Raw genomic sequence first — 27,381 nt, 5'->3', positions numbered from 1 at the left:
CTAGGTCAATCTCTCTCCCTCTCTCTTTGAAAAGTTAATTCATTGAGTCTATAACAGTATGAACAACCCTTTTTCTCTTTCTAAGGTCAAAGTTTTCAATGTATCCTGTTGGAGTATATAACTTTGATTATTTGTAATCCCAGCCTTTGTTTTATTTTTTGTTTTTTTGTGATTAACAAGCTGGGATTCGGTAGATCCTGACTATCATCTTAACTCCACGTAAATACTCCAGCCAGCCAGCCAATTTTCTCTTTTTCTTTTACTTTCTGTTTCCAAAGCTCTGGTTTAATGTCCCTGCTTTTAGGGTTTGAACCAGTTCATTGAACACGCATACCAACTGTTTGTTACAATGCTCAAGATAACGAGATCCTCAAGTAAATTTGGATATTTTGTTTGTTTATACGCATCAACAATTAGAATCTATTGTTGAATTCACTTGTTAAATTGGCAATTAGTGTTCCTTCCGATTTTGTACATTTGGAGTCATCCAAATTTGTTATAAACCTGTTGAATGTAAGGAATTTCATCACAGATACTGCAATAATTTTTGTATTTACACAACTACAGGTAAGACTCTAAACACATATGAGATAGGCCCAAAATCTTGTCAAATCCCAAAATCTATCAACAGAACCAACAGTTCAACATCTTTAATGCGAGGGCACCATTGATATCTTGTCTACGGTAGTTGGTAGCTACATTTTTTTTTCCACACCAAATGCAACACACTATCATCACACGAATCACATTATATTTCTCTCTTTCTAAACAGGTTAGGTGGAGAGGCAACTATGAAATCCACATATCATCCAAACAACTTTAAAAATGGATTTGCAAAGTACTGGCAGAATTTATAATGATGCTCCCAAACAAACACCATACTTTCTTCCCCAACTACCAACCATGGACTGCTAGATTTCAAACAGGGCCTAAATTTAAAACCTCAAGCCCTTAATCATAATTGTCTTTCATAAACAAATAACTTTTCTCTTTTATTTTTTATTTTGAGAGTAGTTTTCGCAATAATTTAACCGCCTGAGACCATGACTAGGGGTGTCAATGGGTTGGGTTTAACTTGGACCCAACCCATACCAAACCTTATAAGGTCATGGTGGTGATAAATAAGAAGGCCTAATTAGAATTTGGGTCGGACCCTAACATATGGATCTGGGTATAGTTTGTGAAATTTTATACCAGACCCGGGCCTGACCCGAGTTTCCATTAAGAACCATATTTTTTCAATATAAAAATGCTAAGTGTCATGTAATCCTTATAAGATCCCGGTATGGTTTCTCCTATGATGAGTCCGATTAGACCCAGGTTGAGACCCGGTACCATCGTCTCAAATCAAATTTGAGTTTTCACCCGAGTCCGAACCCTACCCGTTTACAGAAAATTTTACGCATATCTTGCGATTTTTTTTGAGTCAAATATCTTGAGATTTTCCCAAAACCGACATTTATGACTGGTTCTCGTTCGCATTCACACTTCCCACTGCAGCCAAATAAAGATTAACGAGAGAGAGAGAGAGAGAGAGAGAGAGAATGGGGAAGGTGGTGTGCGTAACAGGGGCGTCTGGTTACATAGCGTCGTGGCTAGTGAAGCTCCTCCTTCAGAGAGGCTACACCGTCAGAGCTACTGTCAGAGACCCAGGTTTGGTCTTCCTTTCCTTTTTTTTTCTGTTTTTTCACAACTCACTTCCTCCTAGCACCCAAGTTTTTTGTCCATTCGCTCCGACCACAGAAACAAGAAGCATAATCTCACAATCTTCTAGTCGGTTTTGTGTTTCTATGTGAATTCGATCACCCATTTATTGATGGTACTCTAAAAGGTGGATACTTTAGCGTTCATGCCATAGTAAGCATTCCCATGTACATATTTCAGTTTGATTTTTGGTGTTTTTTTGGAGTTATGGATGATCATATGGTGATATGGTCTAATGATGGATGGTGGGTGTTTTTTTTTCTTCTGTCTGCTTATTTGGATCGCATTAGTCCCCTTTTTTTTAAATATAAGTTTGTTTCTTGAATAATGGGTGGATTGAGTTGGGCATTGGAATAGGAGGTCTTGTTACACATATGTTCATTTTGCAAAGATTGTTGTTTATTATTGATTTTTTATACAACTATGGAAAGTTGAAGTTTTGGCATTTCTTAATTGAGGGGTTGTTACCATGCGAATGGAGAACTTGAACAAAAGATCTCCTTATCAGCTCCACAGAAAGAAAAGAATGAAATTGCTAGGATGAGACTCTGAACTTATGATCATTGTGAAATAATGAATATGAGGAAGTGGTAAAAACTTATATTAAGTATTGAATTCTGTATACTTTTTGATAGCCAAGATTGGGGCTAGCCTGTGGTGAGATTCGAGACTGTCTGGTCCATATTATCTTATTTAAGCTGAGCGCTGTATGTTATATTGTGTTGATTTACGTGATAGGTTTGTGGAGGACTTGCATCTCATTCAGGATTCTTTGTGGTTCTTAACTCATCTACCAATAGCCTCGTTTTGGGGACTGGAGGCACAGTACAGTGTAGTAATTGTAGTTCTTATATTCTTGTTGGTGTGAAACACTGTTTTACTGAAGTCCCATTTTTTTAGCACATTGTTGATGACAATTTCGTTCCTCTTGTACTTTGTTTCCCTTTCCAGAATTATTGTGTTTTCACAGAAAAAGTTTGCATGATTTCCCAAATTTGTTTCACTTATCAATTCCTTCGAATCATTTTCTTTTTCCTACTCCTAAATCATTTATTTTTGTTTTCGGGATTAACATTTTGGTCTTGTTTTTTTATCCATCTAGAACTGCTAAAAAAGTTTTTTTTTTAAATTTCATTGATTCCACTGGCACATCATTTAGATTGAGATGTCGTGTAACATATCTTTCATGTATGAATTATTGACATTGGAAATATTTTTAGCGGCTTGCCCTGGCCTCTCTGTGCCTTTTTCCTTTTGGTTATTCTGGTTCTTATCAACATGTGGATTTTCAGATGATGCAAAGAAGACGCAGCACTTGCATGCTCTTGAAGGAGCCAGTGAAAGGCTTCATTTGTTCAAAGCCAACCTACTGGATGAGGGAATTTTTGATGCTGCTTTCAGTGGCTGTGAAGGTGTCTTCCATACAGCATCACCATTCTATCATGATGTACAAGACCCACAGGTTCATCATATGTCCTTTTCTCTTAATGCAATTTCATTCATTTCTTGCTCTAGTCATGCACTTCTGCTCTTTTTGATAGGGCTTATCTTTTCCTAATATTGTTCCTGTTTATCATTGACAACTGAAGTCCATGAATGGTAGAGAAATCCTAGAGTCCACCTTTTAGTGCGTGATTGACATTCTTCTCTCTATCAACAAAAAAAAGAACAGTTGGATCTCGTAACTGAACATATTTTAAATAGGCCTGCAAGTTGGGGAGGAAACATGGTGAATATATGCAATACTGATAATTTGAGAACCTGAGTGTGAAACGTTAATGCTCTACCAACATGATGAATTAGTTTGGGGCAGAGTTACCGGAAGCTTCTTAGATAGGTGGGAAGCCTGCTTCCTGGAAACACGCTTCGGAAGCACGATACTCCTCGCTTCTGAAACTTGATGAGAATCTCGATTCTCCCATGCTTTGCCTATGCTTTCCACACGCTTCATTTATTCTTCTTATTATGTTCTCTCACTCTACTTTTCATGTTCTTTATGTGTTTCCTCTCACGCTTCTCACTCACTTCCATGTGCTTTTTCTAAATTGGTAGTCTTTATTTTTAGATTTTGTTAGAAATTTAATTCTTACACTAAAAAAATCATGAAATTTAAGAATAGTCACTTTTGTTTTAGTTTTTATTTGTGTTTCAATTTGATTCTCATTCAATTCTTATATTTCTTTTTTTTTATTCCTTGCTTCCCGCTTCCTATACATTTTAAAATGCATCGCTTTCCGCTTCCGCTTCCTAGTCTGATAACCTTGGTTTGGGAAACTGCTGGTCAGAAACTGCTGGTCATGCTGGGGTTGGCCTAAATCCCTTCGTGGAAGTGTAGCTTGAGCCTTGAATTCTGTAGCTTATGGTTGAGGTGCGATGGGACTAGGCAACAACAGGGTGTTATCATGGTTGAGCAGCTTGTGGTTGAGATGAGGGAGGTAGTCTGCACTAATGGGTCTGGCCACTTGTACTTTTTGTGAAAGAACTAAAGAAGTGCTTATACTGAAGGATAACATGTCACAATGAGCAGGGCATATAAGAGACTCTACTTATAAGTCTTTCAATATCCCAATTTTATGATTCTTTTTTTATGCTATGTCAAAGATTGATTCACAAGCCAACTCTAACACTTCAGTGAAACAATACTATGTTTTGGCTAGCAGAAATTTACTCAAACACTCAAAACAGAAATTCTAAAAGAACTGCAAGGTCACATCCTCCATCAACAGCTCTAAATGCAGCACATGATGTTCCAAAGTTGATAAATTCCTGAGATTTCTTTCAGATTAAGGTGTAGGTACCCTGTCCACCGCTCTTGTGCGATGGTCTTTGTAATTAATTTTCAAGTTGTAGAGTTTCTCTTTTTTGTTCCTCCTTCCCAATGCCATGCATTTTCCACCCTCCGCATATGATTTTCTCTTGCAATGCATGCCACTGATCTTGGATCTTTATACACACTATGAAGTGATTCAATTTGCTGCTTGCTGAGTTATTGCTGCTTCGATTCTTGCTGAAAAACTAAATGCTGTAAAACATGTGAATGGCAGGCAGTGTTGCAAGGATGTAAAACAACTAATATTCACCCATTTTGCATTCCTTTATTTTTATTCAGTCAAATTTTATCCTTTATTTTTATTCAGTAGAATTTTATATATATTTATTTAATTATCTCTTAGCATCTTCAAATCCTCACCTGATATATTCATTTCTTAACCATTTTCATTTTGTTGGCTTAAACATATCAGGCTGAATTAATTGATCCTGCAGTTAAAGGCACATTAAATGTTCTCAGATCATGTGCCAAGACTTCTACCATTAGAAGGGTGGTTGTGACATCATCTATGGCTGCTGTTGCCTATGTCCGACAGGCACGTACTCCTGATGTGGTCGTTGATGAGACCTGGTTTTCAGATGCAGATTTCTGTAGGGAAACAAAGGTTGATAGACTCTATACTATACATTGTTTTTTCATCTCTCTCTCTGTGTGGTGTGTGTGTGTGTGTGTCCCCATTCGTGGTTGTGTTTCTTTCTCCTTTTAATTTTTTTCGATGACCTCCTTTACCTTAGAGTTCTTTGTGTAATCTTTGATTGGTGATGGTGTAACAACTGTGAGGACTTCTTTTATCAGTAATATAGCTGAGAAAATATAGGGAACAGGTTAATTGCTCCTATTATATGCTCTGGTTGATTTCTTATATTTTATATTTAAAGTGGATTGTTTCTTATTTTATATCTAAAAGAAAAGGGTGGTGAGATCCTCCATATTGGTTAAGTGGAGTCATAGGACACTAAGTGGTTAGCACAAGCTATGTTGGTTCTGAAACTGTGTCTTTCTTGGGGTTTACCTGGCTATGTTTTCTCATGTTTTTGGGTGGTTTCTCATTTCCCTCCCCTTTGTACTTCTCTCTAAGCTACTCCTAGTTATGCTGAATAAAGTTCTAGAAGTCTGGTTTTGTCTAGTGGGGAATTGTTTTTGCAAAAGTTTTATTCTCATTTTTTGCCAATTAAATGATTCTTGTTCTTTATTCAAAATCTTATTCATCAAGTCCGGTTGTTCTCACAGTAACAATCACTTCATAAGTTCCCTCTACTTACAGTGTTCTACTACTGACAGTCATGGTACCTACTTTCAAAAACCTTGGCTGAGGAGCATGCATGGAAGTTTGCAGAAGAGACCAAAATGGACATAGTCACGATAAATCCTGCGATGGTCATTGGTCCTCTTTTGCAGCCGACACTGAACACAAGTGCTGCTGCAATCTTGAATCTTATAAATGGTAAGCATGGAATTTCCACCAATTTCCACTTTTTATTCTTTTGTTTTTTTGGGATAATCCAAGGGAAACCCCCCCATCACCGACCGCACATTGGCTGGCTTCCAGTTGGTAAAACCCTTGATTCCCTTCCTGCCCATTGGGGAGTACACCCAGCTTCGACCTTGCAGCAAGGGATGCCACCCATCGATTTCGAACTTGTGCTGTCCCGTCAACTTGGTGACATTCGCAGGTTGCCCCTACCAGATGAGGGGACCCCTTATGGGCCTTTCGTTGTATTCTTTGTGGCAACATGCACTGAAAGAAAGTGAAAGATCACAACCATTTAGGTATAGAATATAAGTGTATATCATGTACTTTAGATATAATAACTTAAATCGGTGGCCGAGAGTAGCTATTTTAAGTTCAAGCGACCCTGTCATTATTGCCTGACTCTTAAATTGCATTCGGAGTCATGGTGAAATAGGACAAAATGAAGGCTGATGCAACTTTTATTGAAAGTATTTTAAAAGGGATTTTTCATTAAAAATTGTTACTGCAAACCGTGCATCAAATCTTAAATTAACCGGTTCACACTAGTGGTGAAGTCCGGGTCGAACTTAGGGAACGAGTTTATAACTTTTGTACTCCGCACAAGAATGAACTTTATTGCTTTAAATGAAATGTAAATAAAACGTACTACCCTATTACAGAGGTTCGAGTAGAAATAAAAATTATTATACAACAACAACAACAACTACGCCTTCATCCCAAAACAATTGGGGTCGGCGATATGAACCAACAAAGAAAATCATTCTGGGTCTTCCACATGAATCCTTCTCCTCCAATCATATCTATCCAATGCCATGTCCTCGGTGAGGTTTAAAGCATTCATATCCTTTCCTATCATCTCCATCCAAGTCTTCCTAGGCCTACCCCGACCTCTTTTAACTAATATATTTTCCCAATTCTCCATCCTTCTAACTGGAGCATCATTAGGCCTTCGCCGAATATGTCCAAACCACCATAAACGATTCTCTCTCATCTTATTTTCAATGGGTGCAACGCCTACCTTCTTACGTATCTCCTCGTTCCGAATCTTATCTTTTATTGTATTTCCACACATCCATCTAAGCATACGCATCTCAGCTACACTCATTTTTTGAATATGATGTCTCTTGGCAGCCCAACATTCCGTACCATATAGTAAAGCGGGCCTAATAGTCGTCCTATAAAACTTTTCCTTCAACCACAATGACATTCTACAATCGCACAACACTCTAGTTGCACTTTTCCATTTCATCCACCCAACCTTTTGTTAAAATATAGCTTGCGTATGGATCTGGATCCAGATCCATACGCATGGTATGTTAATGAAACACATGCTGTATTTCTCTCATTAATGGCATCCTTGTAATATCTCTGATATTACAAGGATAGTTGTATAGCTGCTTCATATATAAAATGGTTAGGGCTTGGAGGTCGAGCTATCGTAAGTCGCCCCAGCCATTGTTCTCTCTTTCTCTCTCTCTCTCTCTCTCTCTCTCTCTCTCTCTCTCTCTCTCTCTCGCGCGCGCGCGCCCTGTTTCCTGTAGATGCTGTACCAGATATAAAATCTGATATGGTATCAGAGCACATGCCATCCTGTGCGTGAAGAAGCTCTGGAACAACAGATCGTGAACTGCGTGAACAACGTGTTCCTCCTTTCACAGATCGTGAACTGCGTGTTCTTCTTTCAGCGTGTTCCTCCTTTCAGCGTGTTCATCGAGATGGGGACAGCGTGTTCATCAAGAACAGCGTGAGCAGCAGATCGTGAACAACAACACTGCGTGAACATCCTGTGTGTGAAGAAATTTAAAATCTCATCCTCTGAAATCTCCCCTTCTGATAGTTGGTACTTTTCTTTTCCTTTTAGCGTGAACAGCGTGCTCATCAACTGTGTTCATCGAGAACGCAGATCGTGAACAGCTCATCGACTGTGTTCATCCCAAGTTCTCTCTTTTCTGTTACTCTATCGTCTGTGTTGGTTCCAAATTTTTTTAAAACATCACCGACTGCTGTTTCCCTTTTTATTTCAAACCAGTTTTGATTCCACAAGTTTCCTTTCCTTTCCTTCATTGCTGTTTTAGTGTTCTTTGTGCAACACTTTTGGTCGTACAGGTATATGCCTTATTACAGTTTTACAGATTGATTAAGTGATCTCAAATCTGTTTATTTCTTTTCATTCATCTTGTTTGCTTATTCATTATTCCACTGATATGGATTACTCTTTGTCTTCACCATCCGGTCCCTCTGCCAATTTCTTGAGTCAGCTTGTTACAGAAAAACTTACTCATTCTAATTTTTTGACCTGGAAAAGGCAAATCCTTCATTTTATACGGAGTCAGGATCTCGATGAACATTTGGATGGTTTAGTTCCTATACCACCACGACTTATTTTGCAGGAAACCAAGGATGAGAAAGGTGACACAATTACCATTTCCATTAAGAATCCAGAGTATACAGTTTGGAGGAAGCGGGATCAGTCTTTGGTTGCTTATATTATGTCAACACTCTCTCAAGAAGTGTTGGTTACTCTTTCAGATGATTGCACTGCGGCGGATCTGTGGAGTAAGCTGTCACAAACTTACTCTCAGATATCAGAATCCCGAGTTATGTTCTTGAAAAATGAATTTCAAAGTTTGAAGAAAGGCTCCATGACAGTCATGGAATACATAGGCCGCTTGAAGAGTATTACTGATCAATTGGCTGTTGTTGGAAGTGCTATTGCAGATAAAGATAAAGTTCAACAACTTCTCAATGGATTGGGTCCTGACTTTGACATGTTTACCACAACTTTATCATGCCTTCCTCACTTGCCCACTTTTGACGACCTCCAAGCGAAACTTCTCCAGCATGAGATGATTATGAAGCAAAGGGCAGAAGGAAATGAATCAACTCGTCCTCATTCAGTTTTGGCCATGGACACTTCTGTAGGTTTTGGACGATGGAATGAAGGGCATCAAGGAGACAGAGGCCGCAGACGTTTTGGGCAGGGAGGACGTGGTATCTTGCCTACACCTAATATTTCAGGGGGTTTTAATACAGGGAATCAGAGGAGAGTACCCACTTGTTTCTTATGCAACAAAAGAGGACATGTGAAAGCTGATTGTTGGTTAAATCTACAGAATAGAGGAAAAATAAACAAAATTGAAAATAAATCCGCTACTGCTGTGGAAACAAAAGGGCCATCCACAGATGTGCAAAAACTTTTGTTATCAGCATTGTCACAGATGACGATCAAGCAAAATGAACAAGGCGAATGGTATGTTGATTCAAGTGCCGCCACACATGTTACGGGTAATGCGGGTAAGTTATCTCACTTATTGCCTACTTTGAAAAAGGTAGTATAGTTACGGGAGATGAAACTTATCACTCCATTAGTCATACTGGCAATACACATATCCCTATGTCAAAGTCCTCACTTCACTTGTCCAATGTCCTTCTTGCTCTTAATATTAAAAAGAACATTGTTTCTGTAGCTAAACTTGTTGACGATATGAATTCTTCCGTCGAATTTACTCCCTCTTCTGTTTATGTTAAGGATCTACGAACGAAAGAGACGTTCGCTAAGGGGGAGCGACAAGGAAACATGTACGTCTTCAAGGAGATTCCTTCAGTGTCTTCGTCTTCAGTCCCAGTCCTCCAGTTGAAGTCGTCCAAGCATTCTTCAGTGTCTTCACCTTCAGAGTCTTTGTTTTTTCCTTCATTGGAAGTTTTTAATTCATCTCATTGTAATAAGCCAGATATTTGGCATAGTCGTTTGGGACATTGTAGTCGAGGTTTCGTTGAAAATCTTGTATCTGATGGTCTCCTTCCAGAGTCTAGTTTATGTTCATTTTTTGATAATAATAATAAATGTTCTTCATGCGAACTCTGCAAAAGTCATGTTCTTCATTTTCATATTATAAATAAAAGAGCTTGAAAGCCATTTGAGATTATTTGTTCTGATGTTTGGGGACCCGCACCTATTCCTTCTCTTTCTGGCAGTCGTTACTATGTTATCCTTATTGATTCCTATTCCCGTTATACTTGGATATATTTCTTAAAACACAAGCATGAAGTTTTTCAAATATTTCGGAAATTCCATTCGATGGTCAAAACAAAGTTTGCTTGTGATATTGTGCATTTACAATGTGATGGTGGAGGAGAGTATTCATCGAACGAGTTTATTGCCTTTCTTCGGGATAAAGGAATAAGTCGACAGGTTTCTTGCCCTCCTACTCTTCAACAAAATAGGGTTGCAGAGAGGAAACACATGCATATTGTTGAGAGCGCGATGAGCATGTTACATGATAGCAATGTGCCCGTTAGTCTCTGGACAGAAGTTTTTCACATATCTGTTCATATCATAAATCGTCTTCCTATGACACTTTTGGATCGGAAATCTCCCTATTATACTTTATTCGGGCATCATCCCTCTTACGATGAGCTGCATGTTTTTGGTTGTGTATGTTATGTACATGTTGATTCATCTCTGCGAAATAAGTTTCAGGACAAGGCTGTCAAGTGCAGATTTGTTGGGTATGCAGATGAATACAAAGGTTATTGATGCTATGATCCTACTACAAAATGTATTAGGACCTCCAGAAATGTTGTTTTTGACGAACAAAATTTTCAGGTCAATGACTCTGCAGCGTTGCCATCTCGAGAATTAGAAGTATATGATCCATGGATGAGCGCAAATCTTTTTGCTAATACAGGAGAAACTTGTCAGATAAATTGTCCTTCCTTAGGCTTGAGTAGGGAGTTGAATGACTCACAAATACATGTTAAATCATCTCCAGATGAGTCTCCAGTTAAGCCACCCCCAGTAGAACGCTTCTCTGGGCAGATATACACTAGACGGAACAAAAATACAGAGCCAAGAAATGTGGAAAGCATCGCCAATGATCTGGCTCAAAGGCCGTCACGCATTAAGCATCCTATTCAACGATGGGTGAGTTATGAGACCTTCTTCCTTGATTTCCAGCTGTTTATGTCTCAGCTCACAAAAGAGGTTGAACCCACTTGTTTTAATCAAGCTATTCAATCCCGTCATTGGGCTGAAGCTATGAATAAAGAAATGGAAGCTCTTCATGAATGCCAGACTTGGGACATAGTCCCTCGGCCAGAAGGAAAGAATGTAGTTGGCTCAAAATGGGTTTATAAAACAAAGTATAAGCCTGAAGGAAGCATTGACAGATATAAGGCACGACTTGTTGCTCGAGGATTCACACAACAATATGGTGAAGACTACGATGAAACTTTTAGTCCGGTAGTCAAAATGGGTACTATTCGTGTCATCATATCCCTAGCAGTCGATCGAGGTTGGAGCCTTAGCCAGATGGATGTTAAAAATGCATTTTTGCATGAAACTTTAAAGGAAGAAGTGTATATGGAGCAACCTCCTGGTTATGCCGAGAAGGATCCTACTGCCTGGGTGTGCAAACTAAGGAAATCTCTGTATGGGTTGAAACAGGCGTCCCGTTCCTGGTTTGAAAGTTTCTCTATGCAAATTCCAAGTTATGGTTTTAGAAGATGCTCTCTGGATCACTCACTCTTTATTTTCCAAAAGGCAGACATTGTTATACTTCTTATATATGTTGATGACATTGTGATCATTGGGAGTTCAGATAATCATGTGCAAGACGTGAAGCAGTTTTTAATGAAAACTTTCAAAATGAAAGATTTAGGGGAGTTGAGGTACTTTCTTGGTGTGGAAGTTGACAGACAACAAGACACATTGACACTCATGCAAATAAAATACACTCTTGACCTTCTGGAAAGAGCCGAGATGACGAATTGCAAACCAGTCAGTACTCCTAGTGTATTACATCAAAGGCTGAGCTCTGAAGATGACCATCTTTGTGTCAACCCTACAATGTATAGAAGTCTCGTGAGAATGTTACAGTACTTGACCTTTACCAGACCTGATATAGTTTATGCTGTCATTCAGGTATCCCAGTTTATGCATGCTCCAACGGAGGGTCATATGGAAGCTGTGAAGCGCATTCTACGCTATTTAAAAAGAACTATAGGAGACGAACTTGTCTATCGCAAGAACGATAATTTGCATAGAGGACATGAACTCATCACTTATACAGACGCAGATTGGGCAGGGGATCCAGATGAGAGACGATCTGTCTCTGGATATTGTGCATATATTGGACACAATTTAGTGTCCTGGAGCAGCAGAAAACAAAAGGCAGTGGCACGATCGAGTACAGAGGCTGAATACAGATCGATGGCTGCAGGCACGGCAGAAGCCACATGGATTAGACACTTATTGAGTGATCTTGGGGAGACAATTATTCGATCTTTTCTTCTATGTGACAATCAAAGCGCAATAAACATTGCATGTAATCCTATCCAGCATAGCAGAACGAAGCACATTGAGATTGATCAACATTTCATACGGCAAAAAGTCTAGATGAAGGAGATAGAACTACGTCATGTTCGAACAGAAGATCAAGTGGCAGACTTGTTTACCAAGGGGTTAACAGGACGTCAATTTTGGCTATTGAAGAGCAAGTTGTACATGATCCAAAATCACGTACAACATGAGGGAGGGTGTTAAAATATAGCTTGCGTATGGATCTTGATCCAGATCCATACGCATGGTATGTTAATGAAACACATGCTGTATTTCTCTCATTAATGGCAGCCTTGTAATATCTCTGATATTACAAGGATAGTTGTATAGTTGTTTTATATATAAAATGGTTAGGGCTTGGAGGTCGAGCTATCGTAAGCTGCCCCAACCATTGTTCTCTCTTTCTCTCTCTCTCTCGCGCCCTGTTTCCTGTAGTTGCTGTACCAGATATAAAATCTGATACCTTTATCCTATGATTTACATCTCCATCAATTTCTCCATACTTTTGAATGATAGATCCCAAATATTTGAAACAATCATCCATCGGTATTTCTTGCTTACCAAGCTTCACTACACTCCCATAACTACTTCGTTGCTTACTAAACCGACATTCCATATATTCTGTCTTACTCGTACTCAACTTAAAACCTCTTGCTTCCACTGTTTGTTTTCATAATTCTAACTTAGCATTAACCCCAGCTCTAGACTCATCAATCAAAACAATATCATCAGCAAACAACATACACCACGGCATATTTTCTTGAATTGATCTCGTAAGCTCATCCATCACTATAGCAAATAGGAAAGGGCTTAAAGCAGATCCTTGATGTAACCCAACCGTTATAGGAAAATTGGTTGTCACCCCTCCACACGTGCGGACATTGGTTACTACTCCTTCATACATATCCTTAATTATACTAATGTACTTAAGAGAAACACCTTTCTTCATCATTGTCCACCAAAGAACGTCCCTAGGTACTCTATTGTATGCCTTATCCAAATCAATAAAAACCATATGCAAATCTTTGTTCCTCTCTCTATTTCTCTCAATAAGTTGTCTAAAAATTATTATAACCCCAAATAAACTAAATAGCCCGTGGCTCTAAAAAAAAAGAAATAAAGAAAAGGAAAAATCTGCAGGGCTCTTTTCGCTCACGATCTAGCTTTCTTTGTCCGTACGTGCACGGCCTTCGCTATCGCGTTCTAATCAACAATCTTGTACCCACCTGCAAAACACAAAACCACAAAACAAACGAAACACTAGACTACCCAATCTAGCTAATGTTAGTTACATGAAAAAAAATCTAAGAACCGAACTTTAAATGTATCTAATTCTAACAAAAAAATAGAATCTAAAAATAAATTGACTAACCTAAAATCTATCACTATACCAATCAGCTAAGGAAAACACGCTCCACCCTGTTAGGGTCTGATCAACAAATCGGATGTGCCATAAAAATTAATCAGACAAGACTTTAGATGGCAGCAGACTGATCGGCTGATTTGAACACGCTAGGTATACTGATATGGTCAGATTCAAAGCTGACCTGATTACATTCAGTTCGGCAGACCGAAAGAAAATGTGCAGATTAGAGTGCTGTTCGGTTGGCAGATCTGTTGACTGAGCAGATTGGTCTGGTCTGGCTTGGCTGCGGCTGAGTCAGGGCTAACAGATCAGTCCAAAATTAAAAGAAAAATGCAGACTTGATCTGCATGCCTGTTGGGGTTTAATCTGTTTATTGATCAGATTTAACGATTATGGCCAAAAAAAATATATCAGATAAAACTGGCCTAAATCATCCGACAAAATCTGGGCTTGGTAGATCAAATGGTCTGCTCGGTTTGGGGCTAGCCGACTAGGATCGGCCTGATCGGTCCACTGATCAGGCTGACCACTATGCACATGCCTAATCTGCGTTGCTTGATAGCAGCGGGTCTGAAACAAAATCAGACTTATTGTTTTTAGCCACCCCTTTGGTCTGAAACAGAAAGCGTTTGGACGTAGATCTGGATTGATGAGTTTCTGACCGATCAGATCTGAATGGCCCTGCTTGGTCGGCCACCCGATTTAGTTGATATTCAAAGAATGCAGGTCGGCTGATTTTTGTTGGGTCTGATCAATGCTATTTGACCAGATCTGCCATGCAAAGAGATTATCAGGCCTAGCAGTTATGCTGTGTCAGATCTGTCGCGGATCTGATAAGCAAGTCTGCTCGAAGTTAGCGTTTTCCTTTTCAACAACAAAAAAAAACTAACTAGCATGCAGAAAATAATCGAATTAAAAAAGGAACTGATCTATGCAAACTATGCTAAATAATAAAAAAATAAAAGAGAAGGGGGAGAAGAAGCGTACCTGGGGGTTCGCCTCCGATGGAGTGGGGAGAACAGAGCGGCCGTCCCAATGCTTAGCACGTGTCGTGCGGCACCTCCGATGAAAAAAGAAGAAGAAGCCGGTGAGGAGAGAGAGAGAGAGAGAGAGAGAGAGAGAGAGAGAGAGAGAGAGAGAGAGAGAGAGAGAGAGAGACGTCCTTCTCTCTCTTTTTTCATTATTATTTATAATCTCAAATTAGGTTTAAGGCTGCATTAGAATTTCTTTTCTAAAACAGTTTCCTGATTTTCAACAAATTCATAAAACCTTCTTTTTCAAAACTATTTTCTAAAACCTTGTAAGTAAAAACCAAAATTTTCTAAAAAAACTCAAATGGGTCTAAACTTATTCAATTTTCTCTTTAATTGAAATCAATAAGGACCTTGCAGGACCATGCCAAACATTAGTCAAACATTGGGTTTTTAATGCTCATTTCACACAAAAATCATGCATACAAACTGTATAAATCATGCATACAAACGGTATACAAACTATGCATGATCAAAGGCTTCCGGTTTTTAGTTAACAACTAGCAAACCTAGTGGGATGACGGGTGGACTGGGTTCAAATCCCATGGGCGTCAGCCCCTTGCACATTAATCCGAAGCAAGGTGACTCCTTGGGGGGAAGGGGTGCGCTACAGTTTTATGCTGCCGGAGAAGCAACTGTAGGTTTGGCAGGCATAAGTCCAGCATGACCATGTCTCTTACTCCGGGGGTGGTTTTCTCTGTCCTTCATGGAAAAAAATAGCATGAATACATATATGAGAAAAATCCGATTCCTTTTCTCTTCAATTGATTTTATCATGTTAAGACTTATGGCATGTTTGGATAATGCGCTGGAAAACCTGCTTTGCTGAAAACCTGTTTTTTTAAACCTTCAAATTCTGATTTTGCTGTTCGGATGACAGTCTGTTAACCTGGTTAACCTGTAGGTAACTAGGTTATCTGAAAATAACTGTTTGGATGGCAGTTAATCTGGTTTTCTGATTCTTTGGGATTTATTTCACCAAAATACCTTATAACATTTACTTATGGAGTATCATAAATTCAAGGTATTTTCTCTTTTTCTTTATCTCTTTCATACACAAATGCACAAAACATATTTATCAAATGGTCTGCTTGAGACATGTATTTTCATTACAAGGAAAAGGTTTCTGAGCAACATCCATCACCAAGTAAAGTCCATTTTTTTAAGCTGCAACTATCATCGTCACGCTATGTCACATAGGTGCGGGTGCGGATGCGGATGCAGCGATGCGGCACTTTAAAAAAACTTGGGTGCGGGGAGGATATATATATAATTTTTAACAGTTTTAAGTTAACACTACGTGTATTTGTGTGCATTTATGTATTTATATGTATAATATAGGTAAAAATGAACTTGATTAGGGTTTACTGAATCTACTTGATAGAAATGGACCTCAGTGTGGTTGACTTCACCTAACACAAAGGAAGCTGTGTCCGAGTGTCGCACCCGTCTGCGGTGCCCTGTTAGAAGAGTCCGTGTGACATAGTCGTCACGTTAGGAAAAAAAATAAAAAAAAAAGGTTGTCTGAAAGCTAAAAAAAACTTGTCTGAATGCTAACTCCTATAATGCTTGGTATCTATCTAATCCATGCAAGCGGCTTCCTGATCAACTCTGCAATAGATTTCTTGAAGGCTATTGCAACATCTTATCGTGCTCATTGAGATAATGATTGTCGATTGCAATCTGAGCCTAAGAAGAATATTAACATTGCTGAAGAGTTTCTGTTAATAAAAAACTCAAAATGCATAAAAGACAGATGGCAGTGGTTGCGCAATGATAAACACATTAATAGATAAATCCATCATACCAAATGAAATCCAGACTATCAACATCTCCAACAACATAAACTTAAGAAGCATTAAAGGAAGCATCATGGTAATGGCTTATTTGATATTCAGATATTTAACAACTCATGTACGTTTGCTACTGACAAGACTCATGATCCACAAGCATAACAATAAATTAAAAGGGCAACTTAGCACACACACACAAGAAACAAACTATAGCATTATCAAGGAAAGAAAAAACATCACCATGAACTTGATATCATTATTGGTAAAGCACAAGATAGATGAGAATTAAGGGGCAGAACCTATAATTCTTCAGCGGATGACCAAATACAACCATCAAACATATTTGCATGTAGAACATCAAAGAGGGACAAAGCAACACTACATCAAACTCCACAGAAGAAATTACAATGCTCTGTAAATCAAAACAAACCTAGAAAGAAACAACCTGATCAAGCCCCACAGCAAAACAAAACACCGCAACGATAGATCTCCAATGTCATCCAAACCCAGTAAACAATCAGAAAAAGGAAAACCAACACCTCAAGAAAAAGTGAAACCAGATAAACACAACCCATGATCGAAATCAAACTACACAATCAGGTACAACTGTACAAGTCCAACTTGCTAGGAGGGAAGGGATGACTCTCCAGCCAAATAGAGAAGAGAGGACGAGAGATCTTAGAGGATCCTTTTCTGGTCTGAACAGAGACAAAGAGAGAGCATGGTCGGAAAAGGGCTAATTGGGGGCCTTTTCTGGTAAGAGAGAGAATGAGAGACTGGTTTAAAAGGACTAGCCTCGGGCCTTTTTTGGCTGTAGAGAGAGAGAGAGGCTGGCCAGAAAAGGGCTCCCTTAGATCCTTTTCTGGCTAGAGAGCCCTACTGGAAGAGGGTGAGCTGGGGCCATTTTCTGGCCAAAGAAAGGACATGAAAGGACCTTTTCTGAGCTGTCATGGACAGAGAAAGCGTGGCTAGAATGAGAAAAAAGGGCTTGTTGGGAGCCCTTTTCTGGCCATAGGAGAAAGAAAAAGATTGGCTAGAAAAGGTCCATTCTCGACCCGTTGTGATCTATTGTTGAAATAGCCAGCTGCTATTTCAACAATGAATATATGATAATTAAGATTGTTAGTGTAAAGAGAGTAGAGCCCAGAGTTACCGGAAATGCCAAAGGCATTGGGAAAGCGCACTTCCCCAAAGTGCGTTTCCCATTTTTGGGAAACACGCTTCCCATATTTGGGAAGCGCTCTTCCCCATCGCTTCCCCCTTTTTTCCATTTTTTTTGTATTTTTATTTTTATTTCTTTGCTTTCCCCTTGCTTTCTAGGTCGTTTTCGATTCGCTTCCTAGGTCACTTCCTAGGGGGCTTCTGAGACGATTCTTGATTCGCTTCTAAGTCGTCCCACGCATCCCGTTTCCTAAAATTTTGAAAGTGCCTCGCTTCCCGTATCGCATCCCGCTCCCGCTTCCTCGACTAACAACTTAGTAGAGCCACCACATGAGAGCAAATGTCCACCAAAGTAACCAAATGGACAAGCACAAACAACCACTAAGGGCACACACCAAGAGAGCTCACAAAATAAAAAGCTAATATTTTATTTAACTTCACAAGATTTATGCAAGATGCATACTTACAATGGTGATAACACCCCTTATTTATACATACATGAGAGGGCAAGTGTAGTCGTTAAACTAATTCTAACAGCTAGATAATCTAACCGTTAGAACTAGTGTAACGGCTAGATTATCTAGGCTAGTCAATTCTAGTTGTCTATAATAAAAAAAGTTAAAAATGAATAAGTAAAAGAATAAAATAGAGATTATATATAATATGTACATTTTAACACTTCCCCTCAAACTTACAGTATAATGATCAAAAGTTTGCTAAGAAGGAAGTGAAACCTAGAAGCTGAAAGAGGTTTGGTGAACAAATCTGTTAGTTGATATTCTGACGTAACATAGGGTAGATCAATATTGCCTTGAAGATACTTCTCTCGTACATAGTGACAATCCATTTCAATGTGCTTTGTTCTCTTATGAAACATATGGCTGTTGACAATGTAAATAGCACTGTTGTTGTCACAACACATCTTTGAAGCTCCTTTTACACAAATCCTCATGTTAGCCAACAATCTTCTTAGCCAAATCACCTCCATGACTCGATATTCGGTTCCTGTTGATGAAAGTGATACTTTTTGCTGCTTCTTGTACATTCACGAGATTAGGGATTCACTTATAAAAATACAAAATCCTGTGATTGAGTGTCTACTTGGGATCACCTCCTCAGTCCGCATCAATATAAGCAATTAAATCTAATGTAGACAAAGAAGATAGAAAAATGCTTCTAGAAATAGAAGTTTAATATATTTAATAATTTGTAAGACTGCTCATGTGAACAAATATAAGAGCATATTGAAATGGACTAGTTGTATGAACAATGTGTGCTATGTTTGGTCTAATAATTGATACATAAGAGAGTACTCCGATCAGCTGTTGGTAAGGTGTTGAATCTTCATGAGGCTCTCCATCATCACTTCTCATCTTGACATTAGTAACTTCGAGAGTACATACTCTTTTATTATCTGTAATTTCAGACCTGAAAATAATATCAGAAGCGAACTTAGACTGAGACAACAAGTACCCTCTAGGGGAATAAGCAACTTCAATCCCTAAAAAATATCTTAAAAAACCCAAATCAGTCATTTCAAAAGTGTTTTTAAGAAGCTTTTTAATATTTTCAACTTCCTGTTTGTCTCGCCCAGTGATGATCACATCGTCCACATATAGGAGTAGAATGACAATTCCTACATTAGTTTCCTTAACAAAAAAACTGTGTCAGTCAAGCAAGATCTAAAATCAATATCAAGTATAACCTTACTAAATCTGTCATACCACGTCTTCGGTGCTTGCTTTAAGCCATAAAGTGCCTTATTCAAACAAACAACTTTTCCTTAAGGACTGTTCATACCAGGTGGTGCCTCCATGTACAATTCTTTAATCAAATCCCCATTAATAAAGACATTCTTGACATTCATTTGATATATGGGCCAATTCCTAATGGAAGCAACTGCTCCTTGAGTCCTAACAATGGTCTGTAATGAAGTATGCAATATTAGAAAACAAGGTGCAAAAGCACATATACAAGTCCAAGAAAGGACAATACAAAGGCACGAAGACACAAAACAAGCACAAAAGTGCATACAAAGACTTCAAAGAGTCTAGAACATGAACACAATCAATATAAAAAATATAACTTGTATTGCTCAAACATGCTTGGAAGAATCATTAATAAATAGGGACAAGAGGTCCCATATTTATAGAATACAAGGGGGAAGGGAGCTCCCAAATAGAGCTCTTGGCCAACAGCTCTTTGGTTCAAAAGACCAAAGAACCCCTTCCTTGATATAAAAAGACAAAAAATATAAAAAGAAGAAAAGTATAAAACTGTCCCTAGTGGACAATACTAATTATGATGAAGTAAAAGCACAAAAATGCCCCTGAAGGGCATTACTTATTACAAACAGTTTATAACATAATATATATATATACATATATTTTAACACCCCCGTCAAACTTACAGTGAAATTACCGAAAGTTTGTTAAGGAGGAAAATAAACCGAGGTGCAACAAGTGCTTTAGTGAGGAAATCTACAAGCTGATACTCCAATGTAACATACGACAACTCAATAGTCCCTGTTAGATATTCATCACGACCATAGTGACAATCCATCTCAATGTGCTTGGTTTGTTTGTTGAAGGTGTAGTTGCTTGCAATGTAGATTACACTCTTATTATCACAATACATCTTCGAAGGATTTGAGATGATTACTCCAATGTCTTTGATAAGATTTTTTAGCCACACAAGCTCTATTGTTGTTGTAGCTATCGCACAATACTCAACTTCAGTTAAGGACACTGATACTTTTTGCTGCTTCTTGCACCTTCATGAAATTATAGAATCTCATAAGAAAACACAAAAACCAATAGTTGAGATTCTATCATTAGAGTTTCCTCCCCAATCAACATCAATATAACCAAGCAAATTTAAAGAAGAGGATGAAGATGAAAAAAGCCCTTTGCTTATTGAGTTCTTAAGGTATCAAATAATCTTTAATATTGCACTCATGTGCATAGTTGTTGAAGCATGCTGGAATTGGCTGACTGCATGGACCGCATAGGCTATGTCGGGTCTGGTAATGGACAAATAGGCGAGGGATCCGATCATCTGTCTATATAGAGTAAGATCTTCAAGAAGAATCCCATATTCAAGTCTTAATTTTGCATTGACAACCTCAAGAGTCTCCACCTTGTCGTCAGAAATACTTGACTTAGCATAAATGTCAGCTGTCAGATTCATCTGAGATAAGATATATCCTCTAGAGGAATATGCAACTTCAATACCTAAGAAATATCTCAAGAAACCCAAATCAGACATATCAAAATTTTTGTTTAACATAAATTTTATTTTACTAATCCCTTTTTATCACTTTTTGTAATTATCATGTTGTCAACCTACAACAACAATATCACAATATTTGTACCTGTATTCTTAACAAAGAGAGCAGTATCAGTATAACATGAACGAAAACCCAATTTTACCATAACAGAACTAAATTGGTCATACCAAGCCTTAGAAGCTTGTTTAAGACCATATAAAACCTTTTTTAATTTTAAAATTTTTTCTTGTTCAATCTTAAAACCCGACGGAGGATGCATGTAGACCTCTTCACTAAGATTACCATTGAGAAATGCATTTTTCATATCTAGTTGGTAAATAAGCCAATTTTGGGTGGATGCAACAACTATGAGAGTTCTAATCGTAGTCATTCTGGCTACAAGAGCAAAGGTTTTTTCATAGTCAATTCCATATTGTTGTGCATAACCTTTAGCAACTAACCTAGCTTTTTATCGCTCTAATGTTCCATCACTTTTAGTTTTAACTTTAAAAACCCATCTTCATCCTACCGATTCACTGTCTTCCAATTATGGGCTCTACGAAGTGCTTCAAGTTCTAGATTCATAACTTTAATCCAATGAGGACAATCTTTGGCTTCACTATAATGAGAGGGTTCATGATAGAAATGAATGGTTAGAACACATGTTTTATAGTTTGGTGAGAAGGATTCATAGGATAAAAACCTATTAGGTGGAACGAACATTCTATCAGATTTCTTAAGACTGGTGTCTCTATTTGACACATCTTGACTTGAGGTTTCATTTAATGAAAGGTCTTGAGAGTATCTCTCATAAGCATTTGTTTGGTTTCCTTGACTACACTGGGTATAAACTTGAATATTTTGAGAAGGGTTCTCAACTAAATTATCATCATTGTGCGATGATTCCAAATTACCAGTATTAGTATTTTGATCATACAAAGAGATATCATTATCATAACTTAATTCACCATCTTTTGATTCATGAGAATCATCTTCATGCCTAGGCAAGAAATCAAACAAGAAATCATAGTTTACCTCCTCTTTGTTACTTTCTTTATCAAAACCATTTTCTTTTTCTAAGAAATTTACATCCTTGGATAAATAAAGTTTGTTATTCTTAGGATCAAAACATCTATATCCTTTTTGCGTTTCTCCATATCTCATAAAGACACATTCAATTGCTTTTGGAGAAAATTTATCATTCTTGTGGGAAAGTACAAAGCATTTACAACAAAAAATTCATAATCGAAGAGGGCATTCTGAATATTTTTTCAAATGGCATTTTGAAATCAGATGACATTTTGAATAATTTTTCAAATGGAGAGGTATTTTGCAAAACCGAAGAGGGCGTTGTATTTATTAAATATGTTAAGGTTAAGACGACTTCGACCCAAAACTTTTTAGGAATATTTTTACAAACAAGGTTCTAGCAGTTTCTATGATATATCTATGCTTTCTTTCCGCCAACACATTTCGTTGAGGGGTTTTAGGATACGATCTTTAATGGCATACTAATTTTCCTTACATAGTTTTGGAACTCATTTGACATATATTCTCCACCCGAGTCGGATCTAAGGATAAAATTATCACTTTGAAATTGATTTTTGACCATCATACAAAGAAAGAAAAAACATTTGATTTTAAATTAAGGAAGTAGATCCATGCATATCTTGTGAAGTTATCAATGAAAACAACATAATAAGAGTAACCACCCTTTGATATGACCGGAAAGGGTCTCCATACATCCAAATGCACCAACTCAAAAGGTCTTTTTGAAACAAAAGTTCTTTGAGGAAAGATAATAGATTTCATTTTTCCAAAGATACAATATTTACAAGTAATATTTTTTTCATTCCAACAAGTCTCCGCAAATGGTAATAGATGCATTTTGGAAGAGCTTGGTTGTCCAAGTCTTTTGTGCCATATTTCAATATCTTTTTCTTGGACATAATTACAAAATAACTTAGAGGGAATATACAAAAAATCCATGTAATAAAGATCGTCTCTTCTAGTTTCTTGCCCAATCTGTTTCCCCAAACCGGAGATCCTGCACGGTGCAACCTTTTGATGAGAAAAGGAGTTCACATACATAATTGGATATTTGAGAATAAAAAATATATTTAAATTATTTTTAGGAACAATTCTTATTTTTGGAACAAGGATTTTTTGAGAGGAATTTGAATTTAAAGTCCTATTGCTTTCAATTTTTAAAGATGTCCTATCGGCGGTTAAAACAAATGATAAATTTGGGTTGGTGCATATATCGGAAAGAGAATCCTTATAAGGGGTCATATGAAAAGAGACTCTCGAATTAAGAATCCACGAAGACATACCTGGAGGAAAAGAAGAGACAATAGTGGCACCAGATATAGATGATGTTTTGAAAATTTGTTGAAGTGCCTCCGATAGTTGGGAAAGAGAAAAAGTGTCTCCTTCTTGGGTGTGGATTCTTAAACGGCAGCCACCTTGTTCTTGAAATTACCATTGAGCTTAGGACAATTAGGCCTTATGTATCCTGGCTTATTACAATAGTGACAAATACTTTTTCTTCCACCATAGTTTCCACTACTATAATTACCATTATTATGGTTATTATTTTTATTATAGTTACTTTGCCTCCCAAAGTGTGGAGGATTGTAAGATTTGACATGGTTGCCGGGCTTAGATACCACCAACACTTCATTTTCTCTTCTTTCAGACATGCCAAGGCGAGTTTTTTCTTGCCATATTTTGGCAATGGTGGAAGAAGAGTAGATCTACGAAGAAGGCAAGATCTCACTTGCTCATATTTGAGATGGAGACCCATACAAGAATTGAAAGAATTGCTTTCTTTCTATTTGTTGGCGCCTAAACTCCACATCTTCAATGACAATCCATTTTGGCTCCAAAAGTATCAACTCATTCCATAAAGGAGATAGGGCACTAAAAAAAGTCACCGACACTCATGTCCCCTTGCTTGGTAGTTCTTATCTTTTCTTGCAAAAAATATTGCCTTGCAAAATCTTTTTGGGTATACATACTTTTCATAAAAGACCATGTTTCATTGGACTTTCTAAACTTAACAATGTTGACTCATTTTTAAGTCAATATTGTTTATAAACCATGCAAGAAATTTTGCATGGTTGCTCTCCCAATCCTCTACTTTGGATTGATACTCACTAATGGCTTTGGCACGATCATCTCCTCCAAGAATTTTAATTTGTTCTTTCTTTCTTGGTGAGCAAAAGTTGTGGTTCGGGAATTGTGTCCATCACATATCCCCAAAGATTCTTTCCTTTAAGATTATTCTCCATGGCAGAAACCCACATGATATAGTTTGTGCTATGCAATTTGAAGGGGAGATCTATCCTTAATCATACTCCATTTTGAATGTGAGAAGGAAGAGAGAGATAAAGAAGTAAATGTGGAAGAATACCTCTCTTTGAATCACTTCAATAAAATGCCCTTGAAGGGCATTACTTATTACAAACAGTTTATATATATATATATATATATATATATATATATATATATATATATATATATATTAACATGGTTATCTTAGCAACAGGGGCAAATATAATTTAACCTATATTCTTGGGAATATCCTTTGGCTACTAACCTAGCTTTATACCTCTCAAGGGTTCCATTACTCTTGATTTTTACTTTATACAAGTATAAGTTTCTTTTCCTCAAGAAGGTCTTGAAGTGTCCAAGTTTTGGCCTTTTCTAAAGCCTTTAATTTTACTTTCATGGCTTCAACCCATTCGGAAATGATCTTTAGCTTGAACATAGGACGAAGGCTCTATATAGGAGTGAATAAGTGCAAGACATGCCTTGTATTTGGATGAAAAAGACTCTTAAGACAGAACTTTTCTGGGGGTTTTGATATTCTAGATGATCGCCTAGATTGCACGTCATCTTCACTTACAATCTTTGAATACCTTTTAAGTGCTTATGGAGGTTTTTGATCCATGCATCTAGAGTAGGGCCACCAAATGAGAGCAAATATCCACCAAAGTAACCAAATGGACAAACACAAACAGCCACTATGGGCACACTCACAAAGGCCACTAAGGACACACACCAAGAGAGCTCACAAAATATAAAAGTAATATTTTATTTAACTTCACAAAATGTATGCAAGATGCATAACAATGGGGATAACACCCCTTATTTATACACATGAGAGAGCAAGTCTAGCTGTTAGACCTAGTTTAACGGCTAGTCAACTCTAGTTGACTACAATAAAAAAAGGAAAAATGAATAATTAAAGAATAAATAAAAGAATAAAAATAGAGATAATATGCATATTTATATACGTATATATTTATATATATATGTACATTTTAACAGTTAGCAGGAAAAATAAATGCAAGAAGTGGCATGAGATCAACCTAAAGTTTATATTATATGAGTTTGAAGAAAGTGGTTGGAATATCACATATTTATGCAATCAGAGTGTTTACGAGTTTTAATCTTTAGATAATCTCTGAAAAGGTGGAACTTTCTTTATCTGAACTACACTTTTTCCTGAACATGAATGGGGAGGATACCTAAAAATATCCTGGCCTTCTTTTCTTACTGTAGTCTTAAATTATGAAATTATTCTCTGGAAACCTTTAAGGTTTACTAAAGTATACAATTTTAGGCACGTAAACAGTGAGAGATGCAACTCCATATCTTATCTAAAATGTGTAGCAGTTGGTTTCTGCGATCAGCTCAAATTTTGTCCCACACTCCTGCATAACCTGTAGACCTATCACACCATTTGATATTGTCAACAAACAAGGGTCTTGCTCAGCTATATCACTTGTATTGTGAAGCATGTAATACAGTGTTGATGGGTTAACCTATAAGTATGGCGTATTTGAAACTCTGTCTAGTGATATCTATAATGCATTTATTTTCTTTCAAAAAAAAAAGATATCTATAATGCATTTATGTTATTAAGGAGCTCCCAACAATTGGTTCTCTTAAATTTTCTGTCTGGGTGCAGGTAGTCCAACTACAACATTTCCAAATGCAACTTTTGGATGGGTTAATGTCAAAGATGTTGCACAGGCTCATATTCTAGCATTTGAGGATGCCTCAGCCAGTGGAAGGTATTGCATGGTTGAGAGGGTTGTCCATTATTCGGAACTTGTGAAAATTCTCCATGAGCTATACCCTGACTACAAGCTTCCATCAAAGTAAGCTTTCAAGAATTAATTTTTGTAGGGAAATTCTTTATGTATTGCCACAAAATTCTGTGCTGTGGTTAAAAAAAAGGGGTTATCCAACTTTGAGATTAGGGTTCTTATCTTCTTGAATTGCATATTTTTTTCTCTCTTACACGTTTCATGTCTGCACTCAACCACACAAAGTGTTGGATATCAGATCTTCATTCTAATTGTATATGTTGCTTTCAAAAGTTCTTTATAAATATATACTGCATCTCGAATCTACCAATGAAAAAAAGGAAAATCTTGGTGCTAAAGATGTTTGGCAAACAAACAGTACAGGTTGCTTCATTCTCTGCGCTTCTTGTTGCCATTTGTTGATCTTGGTTGAGTATATTTTGAAAATTCATGGCAATGTTTGGCTTTTCGTGGTATCTGATTGTTCTTTTTGCTGATGTGATACGTTGAGCGGCATTTGTTACTGTTAGTCATGATGTTGTTTCAAGTGCATCATATATGCGTGTACCTTTTGGTTGTGTGCATACATGGACTGTTTACGGAGTGTGTTGACTGACAACTCCCTCTCTCTCTCTCTCATTTTCTGCAATTCCACTAAGATTGATTCATATGATTAAACATGATTTTTTTATTGTTTTGACATTTTATTTTCTCCTCAGAGCATGGGCTATGACTACTGATTTATAACCCTAACATAAACCAATATTCTTTGTCGGCTATGCTTGTAACTTCTAGGAGTAGCATTTCTTTTTAATCATCATGCCAAAAGCATTTACTATATAGGCATTCCTCTTAACATGTTACAAGTTTCTATTACACGACGTGCTGCATGGTTGGTATATGATTCTATCTGCAAGTTTAGCATATCTTGATTCGGCTAGAGATAATGATTATTTCCTTGTTTTGCAGGTGCGCAGATGACAAACCTTTTGTTCCTACATACCAAGTATCTAAAGAGAAAGGTCAAAATCTGGGAATTAATTATATTCCTTTGGAAGTGAGCCTCAAAGAGACCGTTGAAAGCCTGAAGGAGAAAAAATTTGCCAATCTTTAATATGGTGATCTCCCAATTGGTGTCCTGTTTTTTTTTTGCATGAATTGGCAACCATGGATTTCAAAGACTCTTGGAATGTGACCCATGTCCTAGACAAGAATAAGATTCTCTAACATCTGTGGTATATGTCACATTTTTTTTTGTTCTTTTTCAATAAGCAAACTAGGGTTAGGCAGAACCCTACCAGTGTGTTGATCAAAA

At 37.5% G+C, this 27,381-nt stretch overlaps 1 protein-coding gene across 1 annotated transcript; it reads left to right on the top strand.

The window, feature by feature from the left end:
* The first annotated feature begins 1,467 nt into the window (after nucleotides 1-1,467).
* LOC149837006 (cinnamoyl-CoA reductase CAD2-like) lies at nucleotides 1,468-27,381 on the top strand. Its single transcript, XM_090005742.1, has 6 exons — nucleotides 1,468-1,653; nucleotides 2,997-3,166; nucleotides 4,947-5,138; nucleotides 5,816-5,978; nucleotides 25,946-26,138; nucleotides 27,036-27,381. The coding sequence occupies exons 1-6, from the start codon at nucleotides 1,545-1,547 to the stop codon at nucleotides 27,178-27,180; spliced, it is 972 nt and encodes a 323-aa protein (XP_089861868.1). The 5' UTR covers nucleotides 1,468-1,544; the 3' UTR covers nucleotides 27,181-27,381.

This window comes from Nuphar pumila, chromosome 5 (genome assembly GCF_984573655.1).
Source record: "Nuphar pumila chromosome 5, dmNupPumi1.hap1.1, whole genome shotgun sequence".
In the NCBI taxonomy this organism is placed as follows: domain Eukaryota; kingdom Viridiplantae; phylum Streptophyta; class Magnoliopsida; order Nymphaeales; family Nymphaeaceae; genus Nuphar; species Nuphar pumila.
The sequence above is the reverse complement of the archived record's forward strand: the minus strand, read 5'-3'. Positions and strand labels throughout refer to the sequence as shown.

Excerpts from the sequence above, each read along its gene's own strand:
- LOC149837006 (XM_090005742.1), top strand. The coding sequence starts at position 1,545 with ATGGGGAAGGTGGTGTGCGTAACAGGGGCGTCTGGTTACATAGCGTCG. Across the intron at positions 1,654-2,996 it reads AGCTACTGTCAGAGACCCAG|ATGATGCAAAGAAGACGCAG; the intron begins GTTTGGTCTTCC and ends GTGGATTTTCAG. Across the intron at positions 26,139-27,035 it reads GACTACAAGCTTCCATCAAA|GTGCGCAGATGACAAACCTT; the intron begins GTAAGCTTTCAA and ends CTTGTTTTGCAG.